At 43.6% G+C, this 18958-nt stretch overlaps 1 protein-coding gene across 1 annotated transcript in view; it reads left to right on the top strand.

Annotated features, from left to right (window-relative positions):
- MIB2 (mindbomb E3 ubiquitin protein ligase 2) overlaps nt 1-18332 on the top strand; it is a 56308-nt gene extending 37976 nt beyond the window's left edge. The window contains exons 10-19 of the mRNA XM_009274166.2: nt 631-764; nt 2723-2871; nt 3485-3641; nt 4470-4624; nt 5259-5385; nt 6801-7031; nt 11386-11564; nt 13359-13543; nt 14329-14394; nt 16219-18332. Coding sequence (XP_009272441.1) covers nt 631-764; nt 2723-2871; nt 3485-3641; nt 4470-4624; nt 5259-5385; nt 6801-7031; nt 11386-11564; nt 13359-13543; nt 14329-14394; nt 16219-16460 — 1625 coding nt within the window. The 3' untranslated portion in view covers nt 16461-18332. The remainder of the gene's footprint in view (nt 1-630; nt 765-2722; nt 2872-3484; nt 3642-4469; nt 4625-5258; nt 5386-6800; nt 7032-11385; nt 11565-13358; nt 13544-14328; nt 14395-16218) is intronic.
- Nucleotides 18333-18958: the final 626 nt, after the last annotated feature.

Genomic DNA, 18958 nt, shown 5'->3' with positions numbered 1-18958 from the left:
TTTTGTCTGTTTTGCACATCTGCTCATAAAATTTTTTGGTAGTCTCGCCACACATATTTCCTTTAGGTGTTGGGATCATGCGGGAGAGAGGACAGATCTGCTGGGTTTTTTTGTTTTGCTGTGTAGATGGGTGTTAAACTGTTTGCTCAAGTTAGACTTCAGGGAGAACTTGCGTACAGGCCCAAGCTTTTTAACTTTGCTCTGTCTGGAGAACTGTAACACCTCTGTCCTCTCAAGCACTCAAAAGTCTGTAATTAGAGGGCCCATCTGAAAGGACCTGTATTTCTTCCCTAGAGCATCCTTTCCAAAACCATGCATTCCTCTTCAGATTGTTTGCCTTTTAGTAGTGATTTTTCTGTGTTGCTCATCTGTAGCATGGTCTCATGTCTTTTGGGGTCTCAAAACATCAGACTTGTAAAGCAAAAGTTCTGTGTAAGCCATAAATTTGTAAAGCTCTTTGTGTGAGCTAAGTATTAGAGGTACAGCAGGCCCATGCTGTGGTTATACAGCTGTACTATGCCAACTGTACGCATCTATCCACATGCTTAATAGCATGTGAATGCTATTGTTGTGAAATATTCCCCTCTTGGGAATATTTCTTAACCTGTGGCTGTTTCTCATTCCTACCAGGTACTTTGATTACTGTATTGGAGAAACTGCTGTCCCAGAAGACAGAGTCAGAGCATGCAGGCTGCCTGGTCATTTGTGCAGCACTCAACAACGCAGCTAAAGTTCGGGAGCTCATTCAGAAGTACCCAGACAAGGCAAGTTTTGAAGACGTCCTGAATGGTTACTTTTTGTTGCTCTTCTTTAAAATACTGTCATAAAATTTTGTAGTCAAGTGGGGAAAAGGATGGGAGAAAAATAATAGATTTTTCAGACCTATTATTTGCTCCGAACAGCTGGAAAATTATTTTGCTGCAATTTAGGATTAAATTTGTATGTTCAATGTGCATATTTTATGGCTCCAGTTTGTGGCATTAAATCTGAACTAGAGTTAAGTCCTTACAGCACGTTTCCAAAGCTGGCTTTTCCCAGATTTCCTGTATGGACGCTGCATCTGTAGACTTAGGGGCAGAGGTATTTATCTATATGAAAACAGTAGCAAGATGTCCAAGTATCTAGGCTCTGTTTGAAAAGAAAGCCATGGGTTGTGTCTGCCTGAATGTGTCTGTCCTTAGATGACCTTGCGAAATGGTGTTGTTGGAATCAGGAAAGAGAAAAGGTGCCCAGATCCTGGTGCTGTGCACGTCTGTGCAGTGTCTTATCTCATGTCTGACTGGGGCAGGGAACTGGGCTTGACTTGTTGCTGAACAATTTATGTGCTTGCAGAGTGCCAAACTTAGGATCGCAGCTACTCAAAGCACTGCTCTTTCAAGCTGCCTGTTGGAAGGTTCAAGCCCCTTCAGTGAGGGGTACAGGGTTTATAAACAGGTTAAAAAAAGGAGAACCAGAGAACAAAGAATTTCAGCAGTGTCCTTGGAAACTACTGGTAACAAAACCTAAGTTTTGTTGAGGCTATGTCTGCATGGCTGCCAGGAGCAGCTGGATGCATGAACCAGGAAAACTAGGATCAATTCTGAAGGAACCCCTGTGAACCTGATTTAGTGATTAGTTGTCTGGTATTTATTATAGTTCGTTATTTACAAAGTTAATGGGGCCTCTGGAGATGGGAGGAATAGACAAATACCTGCAATTGTCAAATTTATCCCGGATGAGAAAGTGTCAAGAGTCAGGAATCCATTATGTTATTAGTTATTTTTATTAGATTTCTATTTCTATTCTAATATTTATATTAATAAATTAGTTCTTTTTATTATAGTGTTATATACAGCAAAAGGAGGCTGGATTTGAGCCTCACTTAGTATTGCAAGTTGGAATTGCTTGCCAAGGCCTTTCCAGCTTATCAGCATTGTCTGTCTTGTGTAAATGGAAGAATAACACAGTGGCCTCTAATGCCTCCTTGCCTCAATGACTCACCCATCATTTTGAGTGAATCAAGGGAAATCTTGCCTGTCCTGCTCTCCTGACTGCTGCATAGAACCAACTGCAGGAAAAAGACCTTTGTCCTCCTTGCCAGTCTGCTGAGGTTTTGCTAACTCCTTCATCTCTTTTCCTTAGCCTCCCACTGATTTCAGTAGCTTCTTTTCATTTTTTTTTTCTTGCCTTTCATACAGCCTCTCTTTGTTCTTCAGTGCCTTTAATTCTCAAAAAATCTCATTGCAGCACTTCAACACTGTGATATACCCTTCAGCCATTGTGCCCAGTAAAGTCCCTGGAGTAACATAGAACAATGGGCACTTGGCATCTTTAAAGCCTTATGCAAAGCTAATTTGATCTCCTCGCACATTTTTCTATTGGGAAAGGAATTGTTGGCAGAGGTGTCAAGGAGTATTCTGCTTGCAGGCATGGAGGGATTTGGCATCAGAGCTGCAATTAGAGCCCTGGCTTCCAGCCTTGTTCACTCGCTTCTCCCTTCTTGACTAAATGTGCTGTCCCCTTCCCCTTTAGAAATATTCTGGGACAAGCTCAGCTTGTAGTTGATGTACGTAAAGCGAGGCCAACAGGGCACGGGTTCTGATTAGCATTTCTCAGCCTGCAGCTGTTCTGCAGCTAGTGACTTCCATCCTGCTAGGCCTGCTCTAGGACAGAGCTAAGGCCTGAGCGCAAGGCAAGGTCTTTCCTAATCAAGCTGTTTGCTGTGTCTCTGCCCTTCCTGTAGGTCGACGCAAAGAACCAGGGCAGAACTGCCCTGCAGATTGCCTCTTATCAGGGGCATCTGGATGTTGTGAAGATTTTGCTGCAGGCACACGCCACTGTCAACCTAAGGGACGAAGAGGGGGATACAGCACTGCATTACGCAGCTTTTGGGTAGGATATCTTTCTTCTTGCTATCTCTGATACAAGACCTAAAGGGCTGCAAAAGGACATTGCTAGATATAAATGGGCAGTCTGTGCCTGATGGAGGCTTTTACCTTATGTTAGAAATTGGCCCTTGAGCTTCAGGGCCACAGGCGCATTTCTTAATGCACTGATTTAACCTCCACAGCTAAGTCAGTTTCCATGCTAGAAATTCTGGGGGGATCAGAACTAGTGATAAGGAGGTTTTGGTGATTAGATTTTTTTCAGGGTGATGGGAGAGGTGGTTTGGTTGGTTGGGATTAGTTTGGTTGGTTGGTTTCTGTAAGTGCATCTGTTTTCCAGAGCAAGATGAAAGGTTGAGTTGTGTTGTCAGTCACCAGGGAAGAATTCATCATTAAGAACAGGAGATTCCTGTTGATTTAAAGCAAAGAGAGAGCAGATTCTAGAGTACAAATTAAGAAGGTTTCGTTGTGTCGTTTGTTTTTTTTTTAATACTAAGAGGAGGTGGGATGAGGTCGAGGGGATACAAAACCCGAGAAGTTCTGTTGCCTTGCAAGGAGGAAGAATTTACTGTCTCCACAGGATTGAATCTAATCTGTCTTACTCCTTGCTTTTAAATCAGAAACCAAGCTGAGGTTGCCCGTGTGCTTATTGGTAAAGGAGCCAGTGCAGACCTGTTAAACAATGCAAAGTGTACAGCGTTGTATGTCGCTGTCAGTCAAGGATTCACAGAGGTGGTGCGGACCCTCTGTGAGCTCAACTGTGATGTCAACCTCCCAGTAAGTTTTGGGTTTTGTGGGATTTGGGGGGGGAGGGAGGTGTTGGGTTGGGGTTTTTTTGTTTGTTTTTTTTTCAGGTAGGGAGGTGCTTCTTTATGTTTTACTCACACTCTCAGTATGTTTTGGTTTTTGTGGGGTTTGGGGGGGGAGGGGGGTGTTGGGTTGGGGTTTTTTTGTTTGTTTTTTTTTCAGGTAGGGAGGTGCTTCTTTATGTTTTACATCATTTGTTGCTTTGTAGAATTTGAAGGTCGTTCTCTTAAAATGCACTACTGTGCATTGCACGGAGGAAGTATTCCTCTAACTTCAGTAGTCTGAAATTCCAGGTTTGGGTCTGCCCCTCCATCATCATGAGTCTGCTCAGCTCAATCCAGTAGCACTCTTTCTGCTGTGCTGGACTTGGGCTTCCAGTGAGAGCTGACCTGCTGCTAATGTGTGTTGTCGAAACACTCCCGTTTCCAGCAATAAGGAGTGGTGAGATTTTTAAGACTGGCATTTAGGAACCATCCATGATGGTGAATTGGACCCAGCCCATTTTTAGGGTGTGCTTGTATGATGGTGGGACTGGACTGTGCTGGGTCAGTCTCTCAAAGCTAGTTAGGAATGTTAGCGCCTGTCTACTCAGCAGCTTGTTTCAAGCCCTGGGGAAATGGTTTCACAAAGGCTATGAAACCGCTATGGATGCCAGTGATGTTTGGATGTTTGGCCTGGAGTTGATGTGACTTGGTGACGCTACGTATCTTGTTGTCTTGAACTGTCCCTCAGGGTGAGCTGTTTCATTTAACACACTGAGGTAGGTAACCTGTATTCTGCTTTGGTATCCTTGTATAGGATTCCCAGGGAGACACCCCCCTGCATTATGCTATCACTGCAGATTACAAAGTTGTTATTGAGATTCTCACTGAAGTACCCAACATAGACTTTACTGTCCAGAATTGTCAAGGCTTCAACCTGCTCCACTATTCTGCTCTAAAAGGCAACAAGCTGTAAGTGACCTTTTTTCATTTTTACTGCTTCTACAGATGTTAACTCGTGCTTGCTGTCTTAACAGTAAGACGGTAGCAGACGTAGTTCTAGATAGCTAGGAAGGAAATGGTTGGTTATACATTTCTTGGGTTTAGATTTGGCTAGGTATAGCTGTTGCCCTCCTTCCATCCTTCATGCATTCACGGGAAACTGCTGCCTGCTTTCCCCATCCCATCTTTCTCATACCTCCCTAGCTTGGCTAGGAAATCTGTCTGCTTCTGGATAGTCTCCTGAGATGTTTGGGTTCACACATGGAAGGACAGGAGAAGGTCTGTAGTAAACAGTACTTGAAAAGACTGTGTCTAACTGAGAGCCTCTGGAATTCTTCCAAGGGTAAATCTGCTCATTATTTTCGTAGTAGTGTGAGTTTACCCTGCTTTATTAAATGATAACCGAGGGCTTTTGTTTTAGTCTTGTAATTCAATCTGTGAGATAGAGGGAGTGCTCTGCATCACAGGTGCCAGCTCATGGTGCTGCCTATTAAAACATGAACATTCATAACTACAGAGCAGAAGAGACAGGCCTGTCTCTTCTGCATTGTTTTCCTTCCTGATAAAGTAACTCTTCCATCTCTGTTAACCTCCAACACCCTAGAGCCATAAAGAAGATTCTAGCAAGAGCTCGGCAGCTGGTTGACTCCAAAAAGGAAGATGGCTTCACTGCCCTGCACCTTGCTGCTCTCAATAATCACAAAGAAGTGGCAGAAATTCTCATCAAAGAGGTAAGAAACAAAACAAAACCACCACCACCAAAAACTCCCATCTGTCCCACTCCCAGCCTCCCACATTTCCTAAGCACTATTGAGTTAATGCTGGGACTCACAAGAATGTCTCTGTCTCTTTGAAGAGCTGGTATTGTTTGCCAGACTTTGAAGAACAGGCGTTGGCATTCCTGGGGGCATTTTCCTTTGGCAGTAGAGGAGAAGGGTATCTTGCAGGCTAGAACAAAGTGGGTTGGAACTGGAGCTTGCTGGGAAATGTCCAGTGAAGTGTTGGATATGAAGGGAAAAGGCTTCAGAATAGCTGGTAACCTGCTTGTTAAGGAGTGTGTAGATCCGTATTCAGAACCTTCCCTACCTCATAGGTAAGGTCAGAGCTCAGTTTCTCTCACTCCAGGTGTACGCTGAAGCTCCCCAGCTAATGGTTGTTCCATGGCGGGTTTCTCGCTCTTCATTTTCATGAAAGAATATCTGAAGGCATGTATTTCATTTGAATACAGAACAAAACATTTTGACGTGTTTACTCCAGGTTATTTATCTTTCTTCAGTCTTAAGTAAGTGCTAGACCTGCCCCTGTGAACAGCATTCTTTAGCAATGAAAATGACAAACTGAAGGATGGCAATCTAAATGGCATTTTGCTGTTGATTTTAGTGGAGTCAAAGCTAGCCTCTGTCTCTGCTTTCAGGTGATGGTGGCAATGAAGGTGGCAGCTGCATGTCAGCACTCCTGGGTTTTGTTTCTTCATCTCAGTGGTTTGTTACCTGAGTTTCTCCATCTTTACAAGTGGATCCAAACCACTACAACAAGGCTTTAATGGATTTACAAATGAGTGCTGTAGAGGAGTGATGTCTGTGAACGCTAACTACTTAGTACTATGATTGCTTTATTGCTGGCTTAATCGCTGCGTTAGCACAGCCATATCTTTAAAGACTCTGTGTCTCTAACCCTTGCTGCTGCCTTCCCCTGCAGGTTTGGCAGAAGGGCAGAATGATTCAGATTTGAACAGGTTTTTCTCCTCTTTGCTTTGAAGAGGGGAAATCAAAGCGCAACAGGCAGCAAGGAACCAATTTTGCTTTAGAGGAGCTAGTACATGACTGTTTGCGTGGAGTAGTTCCAGGACTTCTTTGTGTCAGGGAAGTGACAAGTTGTCATATCCAAGTCATCACCAGGAAAATGTTATCTGTGTGTCGGTTGGGCACTTGGCTTCCGATCCTCCCTTTCTTGATATTTGAGGTGCGTGGGCCATATGGCTAACATACAGAGGGCTGGATCACGTAGCTCTCTTGGAGATCTCTATACTGCTGTCCTGATGAAGAAGGACTCGAGACTTGGGGCCTCAACAAGCACCACAGCTGCAGCACTCTTCTTCAGCCAAACTCAGCAGCAGCAACTCACTGATGCAATTCTTCTCTTCAAGGGTCGCTGTGATGTCAACCTCAAGAACAACCGTAACCAGACACCGCTGCACCTGGCTGTCATCCAGGGCCATGTAGGGATGGTGCAACTGCTGGTCAGCGAAGGCAGTGATGTCAATGCTGAAGATGAGGACGGGGACACAGCCATGCACATTGCCTTGGAACGGCAGCAGCTAATGTCTGTCATGATGGAGAAGCGTGAAGGGGAGATGGGGTTGTCCCTCCTTTCCAAGGTGAGCTGGGAGTAGGAGAAATTCCAGCACCAAGGGCAGGAAAATGCTTGATGTTAGAATGACAGCAGGTAGTGGGATCTAAGGGGGCAAAGGAAGGCAAGGAAATTGTGTAAAGCCAGTCCAGATGGGGAGTGTGGAAACAAACCTTGCTTGTGGGAAAGCAAGAATAAATCCTCTGAGGCCTCTGAGGGTACGCTTGAATTTATAGCATGAAACTTCACATAGTCAGACAACAATTCATACTGTCTCCCCTGATATTTTTATTAGCATTGTGCGCTTCTTTCTTGACATGGGAAAGGTCATGAATCCAGTTGCAGAGCCAAGAGTCCTGGGTTTAATTCATGCCCCAGAACCACAGCAATTCATTTCTGTCTGATGGCATGGAAAATATGAGGATAGCTAACCACAAACACCCCAGTTATCTGCAGATACAGAGCAGAACGTGAGAGGTGAGATGTATCAGGCTGAAGGATAAAGGCTACGTTGTCACAAAGCCTGAACTGGATTTCACTATGTTGCTCTGTATTCATGGATATATAAGGCCTTTCAGGAAAGGCCTTTGATCTAGAAATCAGTGCGTGATATGCCAAGGACTGGAAGCTTAGTCTGGCTTTTTGGCAAAGATATTAAATTAGCCCTTCCAAGTGTTCTGCCATCCATGTAAATATCAACATGGGCACACACCAGATTTGCAGTGCAAACCAAGAGTGCAAACATCGGTTATACTTTATGGATGGAGTGAGAACGATTCCATTGTAGGGATAATTTAGTACACTGGAAAATCTGGCATAGTTTTTTTTTTTTATTGTAATTTGAAATGATCAGAATAAATTAAACCGACATTCTGAAGGGCTGTGTGCTGCGTGCCAAACCACCCATTCCTCCTTTCTACCTGTTGGTGCTTGAAAAAGCCTAGTGCATTGCTCTTCTTCCATTCTGCTCGTTACCAAGCTACCAGTGTTGATAGCATGAGTTGATGGCTCAAGTGCATGGCCAAAGATGCTCCAGCCTCAGGTCCTCAGGCTTGTTGAGCTACTGATATTCCACAGAGACACCCCACACCAGCTCAGCAGTTGCTTCTTTTTTCTGAATTTCTCTGCCTGCAAATTCGAGCAGAGGGGTCAGCAGCAAGGGTCGGTTTTATCATCTCAGTGAAAGTCTGCATAACAGCTTTGCTAGCTGTTGGGTCTTAGCTTGTGTTAGGGACAGCCAATAGCTAGTCCTGGACACAGAAAGTCTTAAAGCAACATGAGGGATCTGTGCATGTCATTCCCAATACTATTTACAGTAACTTTATCTCTAGATGCTCTAGACTCAGTCTTCACGTCTAATTTTACTTGCCCCGATCTACATGTCCTGGTCTTTTAAGTCAGTGGAAAACGTTTGTTGACTTCAAATTAGTTTGGATAATGTACACAAAAACTTGGCTTTTTAAATAGCTGTTGCTTAGGGCACCATACACCAGCTGTTCATCAATTGGTATGTACTGTGGTGTCTTCAGTGTACTTCCTTTTCACTACCTGAAGAAGTGAATGCTTATTACTATGATTAGTAATGATTAGCACCAGTTAGGACCAGTCTTATGCATTCTTGTTCCTGGAATGCAAGATTTGAATCTGCTATTTACATGCTGAAGGATCTTTTTGTGTTTTCAAAAGAGAATGCTAAGTTGCACTTTCAAATTGTAAGTAAAAGGATTAAGATTTTGTTTAGAACTTGATACAGATCAAAGCCACATAACAGAAACTTTTTCTATTAACAGTGTTTCTCAACATCTTTTAGCTGCAGGCTTCTGGCTTTCTTGGAAATGTAGAGCTGAATGTTGGAACTGCAATTGCATGTTACTTAGCACAAGAACAACAAGGCTTTAATGGATTTACAAATGAGTGCTGTAGAGGAGTGATGTCTGTGAACGCTAACTACTTAGTACTATGATTGCTTTATTGCTGGCTTAATCGCTGCGTTAGCACAGCCATATCTTTAAAGACTCTGTGTCTCTAACCCTTGCTGCTGCCTTCCCCTGCAGGTTTGGCAGAAGGGCAGAATGATTCAGATTTGAACAGGTTTTTCTCCTCTTTGCTTTGAAGAGGGGAAATCAAAGCGCAACAGGCAGCAAGGAACCAATTTTGCTTTAGAGGAGCTAGTACATGACTGTTTGCGTGGAGTAGTTCCAGGACTTCTTTGTGTCAGGGAAGTGACAAGTTGTCATATCCAAGTCATCACCAGGAAAATGTTATCTGTGTGTCGGTTGGGCACTTGGCTTCCGATCCTCCCTTTCTTGATATTTGAGGTGCGTGGGCCATATGGCTAACATACAGAGGGCTGGATCACGTAGCTCTCTTGGAGATCTCTATACTGCTGTCCTGATGAAGAAGGACTCGAGACTTGGGGCCTCAACAAGCACCACAGCTGCAGCACTCTTCTTCAGCCAAACTCAGCAGCAGCAACTCACTGATGCAATTCTTCTCTTCAAGGGTCGCTGTGATGTCAACCTCAAGAACAACCGTAACCAGACACCGCTGCACCTGGCTGTCATCCAGGGCCATGTAGGGATGGTGCAACTGCTGGTCAGCGAAGGCAGTGATGTCAATGCTGAAGATGAGGACGGGGACACAGCCATGCACATTGCCTTGGAACGGCAGCAGCTAATGTCTGTCATGATGGAGAAGCGTGAAGGGGAGATGGGGTTGTCCCTCCTTTCCAAGGTGAGCTGGGAGTAGGAGAAATTCCAGCACCAAGGGCAGGAAAATGCTTGATGTTAGAATGACAGCAGGTAGTGGGATCTAAGGGGGCAAAGGAAGGCGAGGAAATTGTGTAAAGCCAGTCCAGATGGGGAGTGTGGAAACAAACCTTGCTTGTGGGAAAGCAAGAATAAATCCTCTGAGGCCTCTGAGGGTACGCTTGAATTTATAGCATGAAACTTCACATAGTCAGACAACAATTCATACTGTCTCCCCTGATATTTTTATTAGCATTGTGCGCTTCTTTCTTGACATGGGAAAGGTCATGAATCCAGTTGCAGAGCCAAGAGTCCTGGGTTTAATTCATGCCCCAGAACCACAGCAATTCATTTCTGTCTGATGGCATGGAAAATATGAGGATAGCTAACCACAAACACCCCAGTTATCTGCAGATACAGAGCAGAACGTGAGAGGTGAGATGTATCAGGCTGAAGGATAAAGGCTACGTTGTCACAAAGCCTGAACTGGATTTCACTATGTTGCTCTGTATTCATGGATATATAAGGCCTTTCAGGAAAGGCCTTTGATCTAGAAATCAGTGCGTGATATGCCAAGGACTGGAAGCTTAGTCTGGCTTTTTGGCAAAGATATTAAATTAGCCCTTCCAAGTGTTCTGCCATCCATGTAAATATCAACATGGGCACACACCAGATTTGCAGTGCAAACCAAGAGTGCAAACATCGGTTATACTTTATGGATGGAGTGAGAACGATTCCATTGTAGGGATAATTTAGTACACTGGAAAATCTGGCATAGTTTTTTTTTTTTATTGTAATTTGAAATGATCAGAATAAATTAAACCGACATTCTGAAGGGCTGTGTGCTGCGTGCCAAACCACCCATTCCTCCTTTCTACCTGTTGGTGCTTGAAAAAGCCTAGTGCATTGCTCTTCTTCCATTCTGCTCGTTACCAAGCTACCAGTGTTGATAGCATGAGTTGATGGCTCAAGTGCATGGCCAAAGATGCTCCAGCCTCAGGTCCTCAGGCTTGTTGAGCTACTGATATTCCACAGAGACACCCCACACCAGCTCAGCAGTTGCTTCTTTTTTCTGAATTTCTCTGCCTGCAAATTCGAGCAGAGGGGTCAGCAGCAAGGGTCGGTTTTATCATCTCAGTGAAAGTCTGCATAACAGCTTTGCTAGCTGTTGGGTCTTAGCTTGTGTTAGGGACAGCCGATAGCTAGTCCTGGACACAGAAAGTCTTAAAGCAACATGAGGGATCTGTGCATGTCATTCCCAATACTATTTACAGTAACTTTATATCTAGATGCTCTAGACTCAGTCTTCACGTCTAATTTTACTTGCCCCGATCTACATGTCCTGGTCTTTTAAGTCAGTGGTGTTGACTTGTTGACTTCAAATTAGTTTGGATAATGTACACAAAAACTTAAATAGCTGTTGCTTAGGGCACAATACACAAGCTGTTCACCATTTGGTAGATTTGAATCTGCTATTTACATGCTGAAGCATTCTTTTTTGAAAACACAAAAAAATGCTAAGTTGCACTTTCAAATTGTAAGTAAAAGGATTAAGATTTTGTTTAGAACTTGATACAGATCAAAGCCACATAACAGAAACTTTTTCTATTAACAGTGTTTCTCAACATCTTTTAGCTGCAGGCTTCTGGCTTTCTTGGAAATGTAGAGCTGAATGTTGGAACTGCAATTGCATGTTACTTAGCACAAGAAGGAGCAGATATTAATTATGCAAACCATCGGGGAAAGTCTCCTTTAGACCTCATTACAGATGGAAGGATTGTCCAGATCGTCAAAGACTTCTCACAGAAATTCAGGTAAACCATGTCCTGGAAACTAGCTGCAGTATACTTCCTTGCAAAATGCAGAGTGCTCCTACAGCACTGTGGTGTCACTGCATGCAGCTGTTGTTCCAGGAGGGATGAAGCATCTTTGAAACACTTTGGGCATCAGTCTGAGCACCTCCTGTTTCATCTGGAGCTCGTTGCTGAGCCTGTGTTTCTGGAGGAGTTATTTAAGGGTGCATACTGCCATTTGAAAGAGTTGGGAAAAGCAGATTAATACTGCTGAGTGCAAACTCAGCCTCTTGACTTACAGAGAGCCCTGAGGCAGTCTGAGAAGACCGGCCACTGAAGCCAATTCTCTCTTGCAGAGTAATTCTGGGTTCTGTTTTACTTTCATTGGATTCTGCAGTTACAGATATTTAAAGTCTAAACAGAGAGGAAATGCAACAAAAGAGTGGGCACCAGAATCCGCAGAATTTATTCCAGAGCTAGATAAACGCTTGTTTTCAACTGATAAGAGAAATAGCTGAGAAAATGCCAAAGGGAGAGTAGCAAGTCAAAGATGGCTTTATCTCAGGTTCTAAGAAACATTTGTTTGGATTTTGACTTTGCAAACATGAAAGCAGAGTTCTGTTTGATCTGAGGGCACAGACCCACAGTCATGTTACCGCTGGAGGAGGAACCACGCAGCAGCCACTGTAATTGGCCATGCTTCTGGTCCACTGTAAATAACAGGTGAAATGTGTCCCTTTAAACATCTACTGTAGGAATTTTGTCAGTGCAGTATATGTTGGATTAAGTTTTTTTGCTTAAAGAATGCCAGTTCTTTCAGACTGACATTTCTCATAGCAGTGTACTGGTTTCAGCTTTGTGTTGAGGTTTGACTGGAGGATTTGGGTGTGTGTCTGCAGAGTTAAGGCAGCCACCGCAGACCGAGTGCTGCGTGCTAGATCATAGGCCTAAGTACACCATGGCGTGTCCCAGCATCGCACACAGGAGCTGTCAGGACAGGACAGTTAGCTATACCTTCTTAAGCTGCTTGGTTAGTCTGACTGAAATTAATAGGTCTAGAACAGGAAGAGTATCTGGGGTTTATATGCATTTATAATGAAGCTACTGCCACTTTGCTAGGAAGCTAGATAGCAGTTTCCTCCCAGAAACTTACAGACTTTGTATCAAAAGACCAAAAAGCACCCCTTCGCAATACTCCTAGTGGCCCAGGGATTTCTTGGCAGTACGGAAGACATTTGCCAGTAAATGACCATCCTTGTCCCTTCTGTTCAATCATTAATCATTCTTGCAGTTTAGGTAGTAGGTGACCGGCTGGCAGGAAAAGTAATGGATGGATTGGATGCTGAGGGCTTTGGATTTGGGGCTCATAATGCCAGGACAGAAGTCTGAATCCAAGCCTGTATTATGTATGAGGCAAACTCACAGACAACCGCACCAGGTGCTTTTCAGGAACATGCAAATACGGAGGATCCTTAGGGCTGCACTTTTTAAATAGCTCCTAAAAGCTGACTCCTCCCAGCAGATGATTGTGCTGTCAACCTTACTATTGCCCTCCAAAAGAGCAGTTTCAGCTTGTGTAAATATTAGTCATCCCTGCTCTTTCCCTTTCTTTTTAGATAGATCCAATCAGAAACCCGGCTACTAGAGGCTGAGTTGATCCCACTAGGGCAGGGAAGGTTCACAAGTTTGTGCTACCTGAGCATCTGCTGCTCTGTCTCCATGTGGAATGTTTGCCAGGGATCAATACGTTATCTGGTTGCTGAAGGAGGACCTGGAGTACGTGGCTCAAATTTTATTACATGTTCATGATTGCAGGGAACAGCAGGTTTCTTCAGACAGCTCAGCCATCACCTGCAGCCTTCGCCGTGTGCACACCACCCCCAACACAATGACCAACCTTAGTGTCTCGAGTGTGGCAGTCCCTACAGAGTGCCTGGTCTGCTCAGAGCTGGCCTTGCTCATCCATTTCTTTCCATGCCAGCACAGTATTGTGTGTGAAGGTAAGTCCATTCTGGTTTTTTTCCTTTTTTTAAAATTTTTCTCTCCTGTTTCACCACATAGCTTCCCTAGCTGGACTCTCGTAAGTCAAGCTCTGTTTAGACACAAAGCTATTGTGCTGTTTGTGTCCTGAAACAACCCCAGCATGATTTCAGCACCACCATCTTAGATAACGTGTCCAAAGCTATCTGTGAAAAGCACAGGCTGTTCTGATCACCTGCTGATTGTGACCCCAGGCAGCTTTGCTTGTGCTTATAGATGCCCTGGATAATTCCGAAGGAAAGCCAGATGTTTCAGTTCTAGCTGGCAGTGCTTTATCTGTCAAAAACCTCCTGAGAAGGATTTCCCTCTTCTCTGGCTTATGTTACTGGTTTGCGTTTTGATTGTTTTAATGGCAGCCTGCTCAACCATGTCAGCAAGTTTGTTATCTCGCAAGGCACTCACAGTCTGACCACAGGGAATTTGGTAAGGACTGTGTGCCAGAGCTGCATCCTTTTCCCTCAGAGCAAAGGGCTGTTTTGATCCACAGTGCAGCAGTTCCAGTAGCGCAGAGCATTGAGGACTTAAAGGTGTTATATTTGCTACTGGCGTAGGAAAGACTAAACCAAGAGACTAGGACATAGCTCAAAAAGAAGGTAGTGTCCTCATTTCCGTGCAGAAACAATCTCTTAATCATCCGGGGAGGTCTCAGGTTGTTCAAAGCTGATGTTCTTGAGTCTGTCGTCTTCCTCTTGATTCTGGCATCACTGGGCTTAACTGTAATCTCTTCTTGTATCATTCGTGGTAGAATGCTCCAGGAGAATGAAGAAGTGCATCAAATGTCAAGTGACGATAACCAAAAAACTGAAACAAGGTATGTTTGCTGTTCTACTGTTCCCCTGCTGTGGGAAGGGTCCTGCACAGCATTAGTTTGAGCAGCATCAATAATTTTCAATGAAATAAGCATAAGAAAGGGAGTTGATTTTGTTGTTTTTGTTGGGGTTTTTTTGGGGGTGTGTGTGCCTGTTGCATTGACCACGTTTAGAGAGGAAAAGGAAGATTGTCTCAGGTGTCATGGGCCAAGCTCAAGCTGCATAGACAGGACATTTGAGGAAGCTTGTCCTGTGCCTGGCTTATTTTCTGTATTGAAAGCAAATATCAGGTTCTCCATGTGCCAGTCTAACCATTTTCACAGGCAGTGATTTAACAGTGAAAATTTGCAAGAAAGGAAGAATTATGTCTTGTGAAAGTCTTGCTTCTCCCTTGGCTGAAATTACAGTGCCTGTGCAGGGCTGGCATTAGCCAGCTATCCAGGAATCATTGAGCTGGATTGTTTTGATAAAGCTCTTTAGCCCAGTTTTAAACAGATTGTCTTCTGTCCGCTTTACTCAGCGTCCAGAATGGGCAATGTTATACATGTCAGCAAGCTAGTAGCAGGTTTGCACGTGCCTTAGAATTAACGCAGGTTGCCCACTGGAGCTTTTTCCATAGCGGGTTGTGAGGGTTGATGTCTTTCTAGCAGAGATCACTCTTGAGGCAAGTGCACATGAAAATGAATTCCATGTCCTGCTGCTCATGGCTTAGCATTGTGGACTCCTTTGTTGGAGTCAGGCTATAGTCTTGTGACTTGATGCCTGGACAGAAGCACAGAGGAACCAAGAATCTGTCACATGGCATTGGACGTACACAGCTGGCAAAGATAGAAATCCTCTTTGGAACTCCATAATGCAAAAAATAGCAAGCTTACCTGACAGTAGGCAGCAGCATTTGTCTTTGCTACAGACTGGCAACCAAATAGTGATGAGAACTCCAAATGAGACATTTGCATGCAGATTTCCACTGGAGGAGGAACATCAAGGTCTCTTGAGAATATCAGCAGGACTTCCCTATCAGTGATGTCTTCAGTGTTTGCCTTTAGCAAGCTCCCCGTCCCCAAACTTGCTTCACCTTTATGGATTTGAAATCACTTCTTGCACCACTGAAGTGCAACTAATTCCAGAATGTTGGGGAAAGGGACACCTATACTGAAGCATAAAGCTACCTAATTAAAGATTGAGGAGCAGAAGATGAACAGTGGCTGTATTAAGCTGAAACCAGGAGGAATCTATTTACCTAAGCTGGCAGTTGTCCAAGATTTGGGCTTCTTTCATTTCATAGAGTTGACCAAATGACTCTGTGTAGCTTCATGTATGCAAAAGTCAACGTAAGTGATGTCTAATGGTTTCTTCTTGTTATACCATGTGTGTCCTGAAAGACTTAACCAGAAATTTGAATCCCAGATATGAACAGGAGGTTGAGAGAACGTAGTACTGATAGCACTGTAAGGATTCCTGGACTAGTATGGCAGAACATCACAACCAGCTTTGAACGTTTTTACTTGAAGGTAGCAGCAGCATATTCCAGAACACCAAGGCAGGACATTTTAGACAACATTTTGTTTCCTTTAAAAAAACCCAAACAAACTCAAACAAAAACACACACACCAGCTGAGCAACCAAATGGAAGAAAGCAACACGGGCCAGTCTGTAAAAAGCATCATCTCAGGCTTTTTATTTGAGGAATCCCTGGATAAGGCTCAGTGAAGAGAGTTTAGTCTGAACTAATTGCTACTCTTGAGGGGCAGAGTCTAATTAAAGAGACACTGCATGAGGCAGAGCACACTAGTGACTAACTCTCTTCCTGCTCTCCACCCCTGCAGACAGCACCGAGGTAGAGTGCAGCCCAAGCTCTGAATCCACAGATCAGAGGAAGCTCATGGAGGAGCTGCAGAACCGCTACCGGCAGATGGAAGAGCGCATCACCTGCCCTATTTGCATCGATGACCAAATCAAACTGGTCTTCCAGTGTGGACATGGCTCTTGCCCGGACTGCAGCACAGCCCTTACTGTCTGCCCAATCTGCCGGCAGGCTATCCGGGAGAGGATTCAGATCTTTGTCTGAGGATACGCTTGCTTCCCTTCCCATTCCCACCTCCCTCCTTTACTTCCTTTTTGTTTGCATTTTTAGATGAGAAGCGCTAGTCAGGCTGATGTGTTTGGCTACCTGCAAAGCCATCCTGAAAGAGAGGGAAGCAAATAACTGATGTGATTTGGGTGGAGGTGGAGGGAGTCCCCTCTACTTACAATGTCATAAGGCCAAGGAGCGGTGCTTGAGGGCAGGCAGCCCCCTCACACTGTGCTGCTGATCCGTCAGAAAGACCTGAAGTAAAGAACACTGACCTGCCTACTGAAGGCAGAAGAGACTTTCAGACCAGAGGCGAATAGACTTCCATATGCAGATGTTTTCAACGGCATCCAACTCCAGTGACTGCGTCATGTCTAGTGCCCTGCTGTGTCAGATTTGCAGCCTTGCACTGCTCTGAAAGGAGATGCTGTAGGAGGATATACCTCGTACCTTGGCAGGCAATGGCAAAGCATATGCTTGCACTTCACGTGAGGAGGTACCAGAGGAGATCAGTCATGGCGTCAGTTCTCCCAGATGCCTGACGGTGGTAGGGAGGTAATGTCCTAAGACAGCATGCTCTCTGAACTAGTACTTACGGGCTCAACAAGAACTTGGACTGACAGAGGCAAATCTGGATGTAATGAGATCCTAAAGACAGAGTGTGTGCCTTAGAGATAAAGTAGTGAACATTGATTGGAGAAAATATGTTGTTACAACAAATATTTCTAACCTCTAAGTGACACTCTTCTTCCCTTTTTTTTTTTTTTTGGCACAACCATGTGTTCAGAGACTCCTGAGCTTTCTATCCATAATGCCAAAGGCAGGTGTTAAATACTCCAATCAAAGTGTAAAGAAAATAAATAGTAATAATTAAGACATGAGAAAAAGGGATTTCATTTTTGTTTCTTTGTTTTGCAGAAAAACTTAATAAAATAAAATATATATTTTTCAGACCATTAAAATGAATGTACAAACAGTAGCTGAAATATGGATCCAGCTGTATTGTGTTTTCCAACTGTCTGACTGAAGAATATTACCCACTGAGTCCATCTTGTAAAATAACTGTTGGTGGAAGTGGCAACCTGTGGGGCTAGTGTGCCCTGGGTGTGTGTATGTATACATACGTGTTTGCGTGTGTGGTGTATATCTTTAATGACACAATTATACACAAGCATACTGTTTGTTACATATTGCAAGCAATATCTAAAACAAGTAACAATATTGTGTTCCTCTACTATCTTTGTCCATTAGCAAAGAGATGGCAAATCTTTTAAAGAAATTTTTAACTTTGTGGACTATATGGTAGTTACAGGAATATTTATTTCTTCGTAATCCCTTGGTGGTGTGAGAAAGTCTTATGTCACAACCTCTGATTCCTATAGATAATCTTTGTCAAAATACTCACTTGAGGCTGTTACAGTTTCAGTGGATTTTTTTGAGCTATGAAAATGGATCAGATTTAACCCCTAAATTATTTGGTTGGGTTAGATTTAACACCCAAATAACCTAAAGCTGAATTTCTGAATCAGCTTTGGTAAAAATCAGAGGTACAGATACTCATTTCCTAGAAGTTCATGTTAGTGTAAAGTCCTTTGGAATAAACCAGACGTTTCCCTAAAGCGTTTGCTGTATTGTGGTAGGGCAACAACAGAAAAGTACTGTGCAAAGGCTATTTTCAAAAAGTACAAGACTGAGCCATCTTTATAATGTAAGAGCTGCTTTAACCACTATTTGGTGCAAGTGAATAATTTTCCAGACTATGTATTACCCCAACCCCATGCTGGGCGTTTTTTGAAATACAGTTCTTTCACAAGCCTCTACATAAAATCCAAAAGCAGTTTACTAAAGGTGAAACTGGTTGGTACTTCATCGTGTGTGTTAAATGTGTATGTGTGCTGGCACTTGGGGAAGAGGGGACAGAGGTGGCAAACTGTTCAGTACCTGTTGTATTACTCTCATCTCTTATGCCTAAGGTGTCAGTTTATTCAGGGAAAAACAACAGGGAGCATCTGCTTCATTTTTTTAATAATGTCTTTGGATACTAAATGAAGAGAGGCTTCCAAGTGATTATTCTTCCTAAAGGAAAAAAATTGTAGGAAGACTGCAGCCTTCGACTTCCAAGCTGTGCAGCTGTTGCAGAAAATGGAGATTCCTCCCCCCGCCCCCGGCTAATGAAAAGACATTTTGTAGGGAAAGAAGAGCTCCCCTCAATTTTATGTTTTGATTTTTTTAAAATGCAAGTTCCATTTCAAGGTCTCCTGATCTTGTTTTCATGTCTGAAATTCATTGTATGGCCAAATTGGAGATGGAATTTTGCACAGCATAATATACCTGCTTAAGAACTACAGAAACGGTTTGTAACCATAGCATTCAGGTTGGGAGTATATTCTTTCATTTCCCTCTTCCTGCTGTGATTGCTTTTGAGGAGCAAGAGTTGAGCTGTTAAGCACCATTTTGACCCTTTCATTTTCCTAGTAAGAAGAAGGGAATTGCTG

Source organism: Aptenodytes forsteri, unplaced genomic scaffold, assembly GCF_000699145.1.
Source record: "Aptenodytes forsteri isolate BGI_AS27 unplaced genomic scaffold, ASM69914v1 Scaffold16, whole genome shotgun sequence".
Taxonomy (NCBI): Eukaryota; Metazoa; Chordata; class Aves; order Sphenisciformes; family Spheniscidae; genus Aptenodytes; species Aptenodytes forsteri.
Note: the sequence above shows the minus strand (reverse complement) of the source record. Positions and strands in the feature narration are given on the sequence as shown.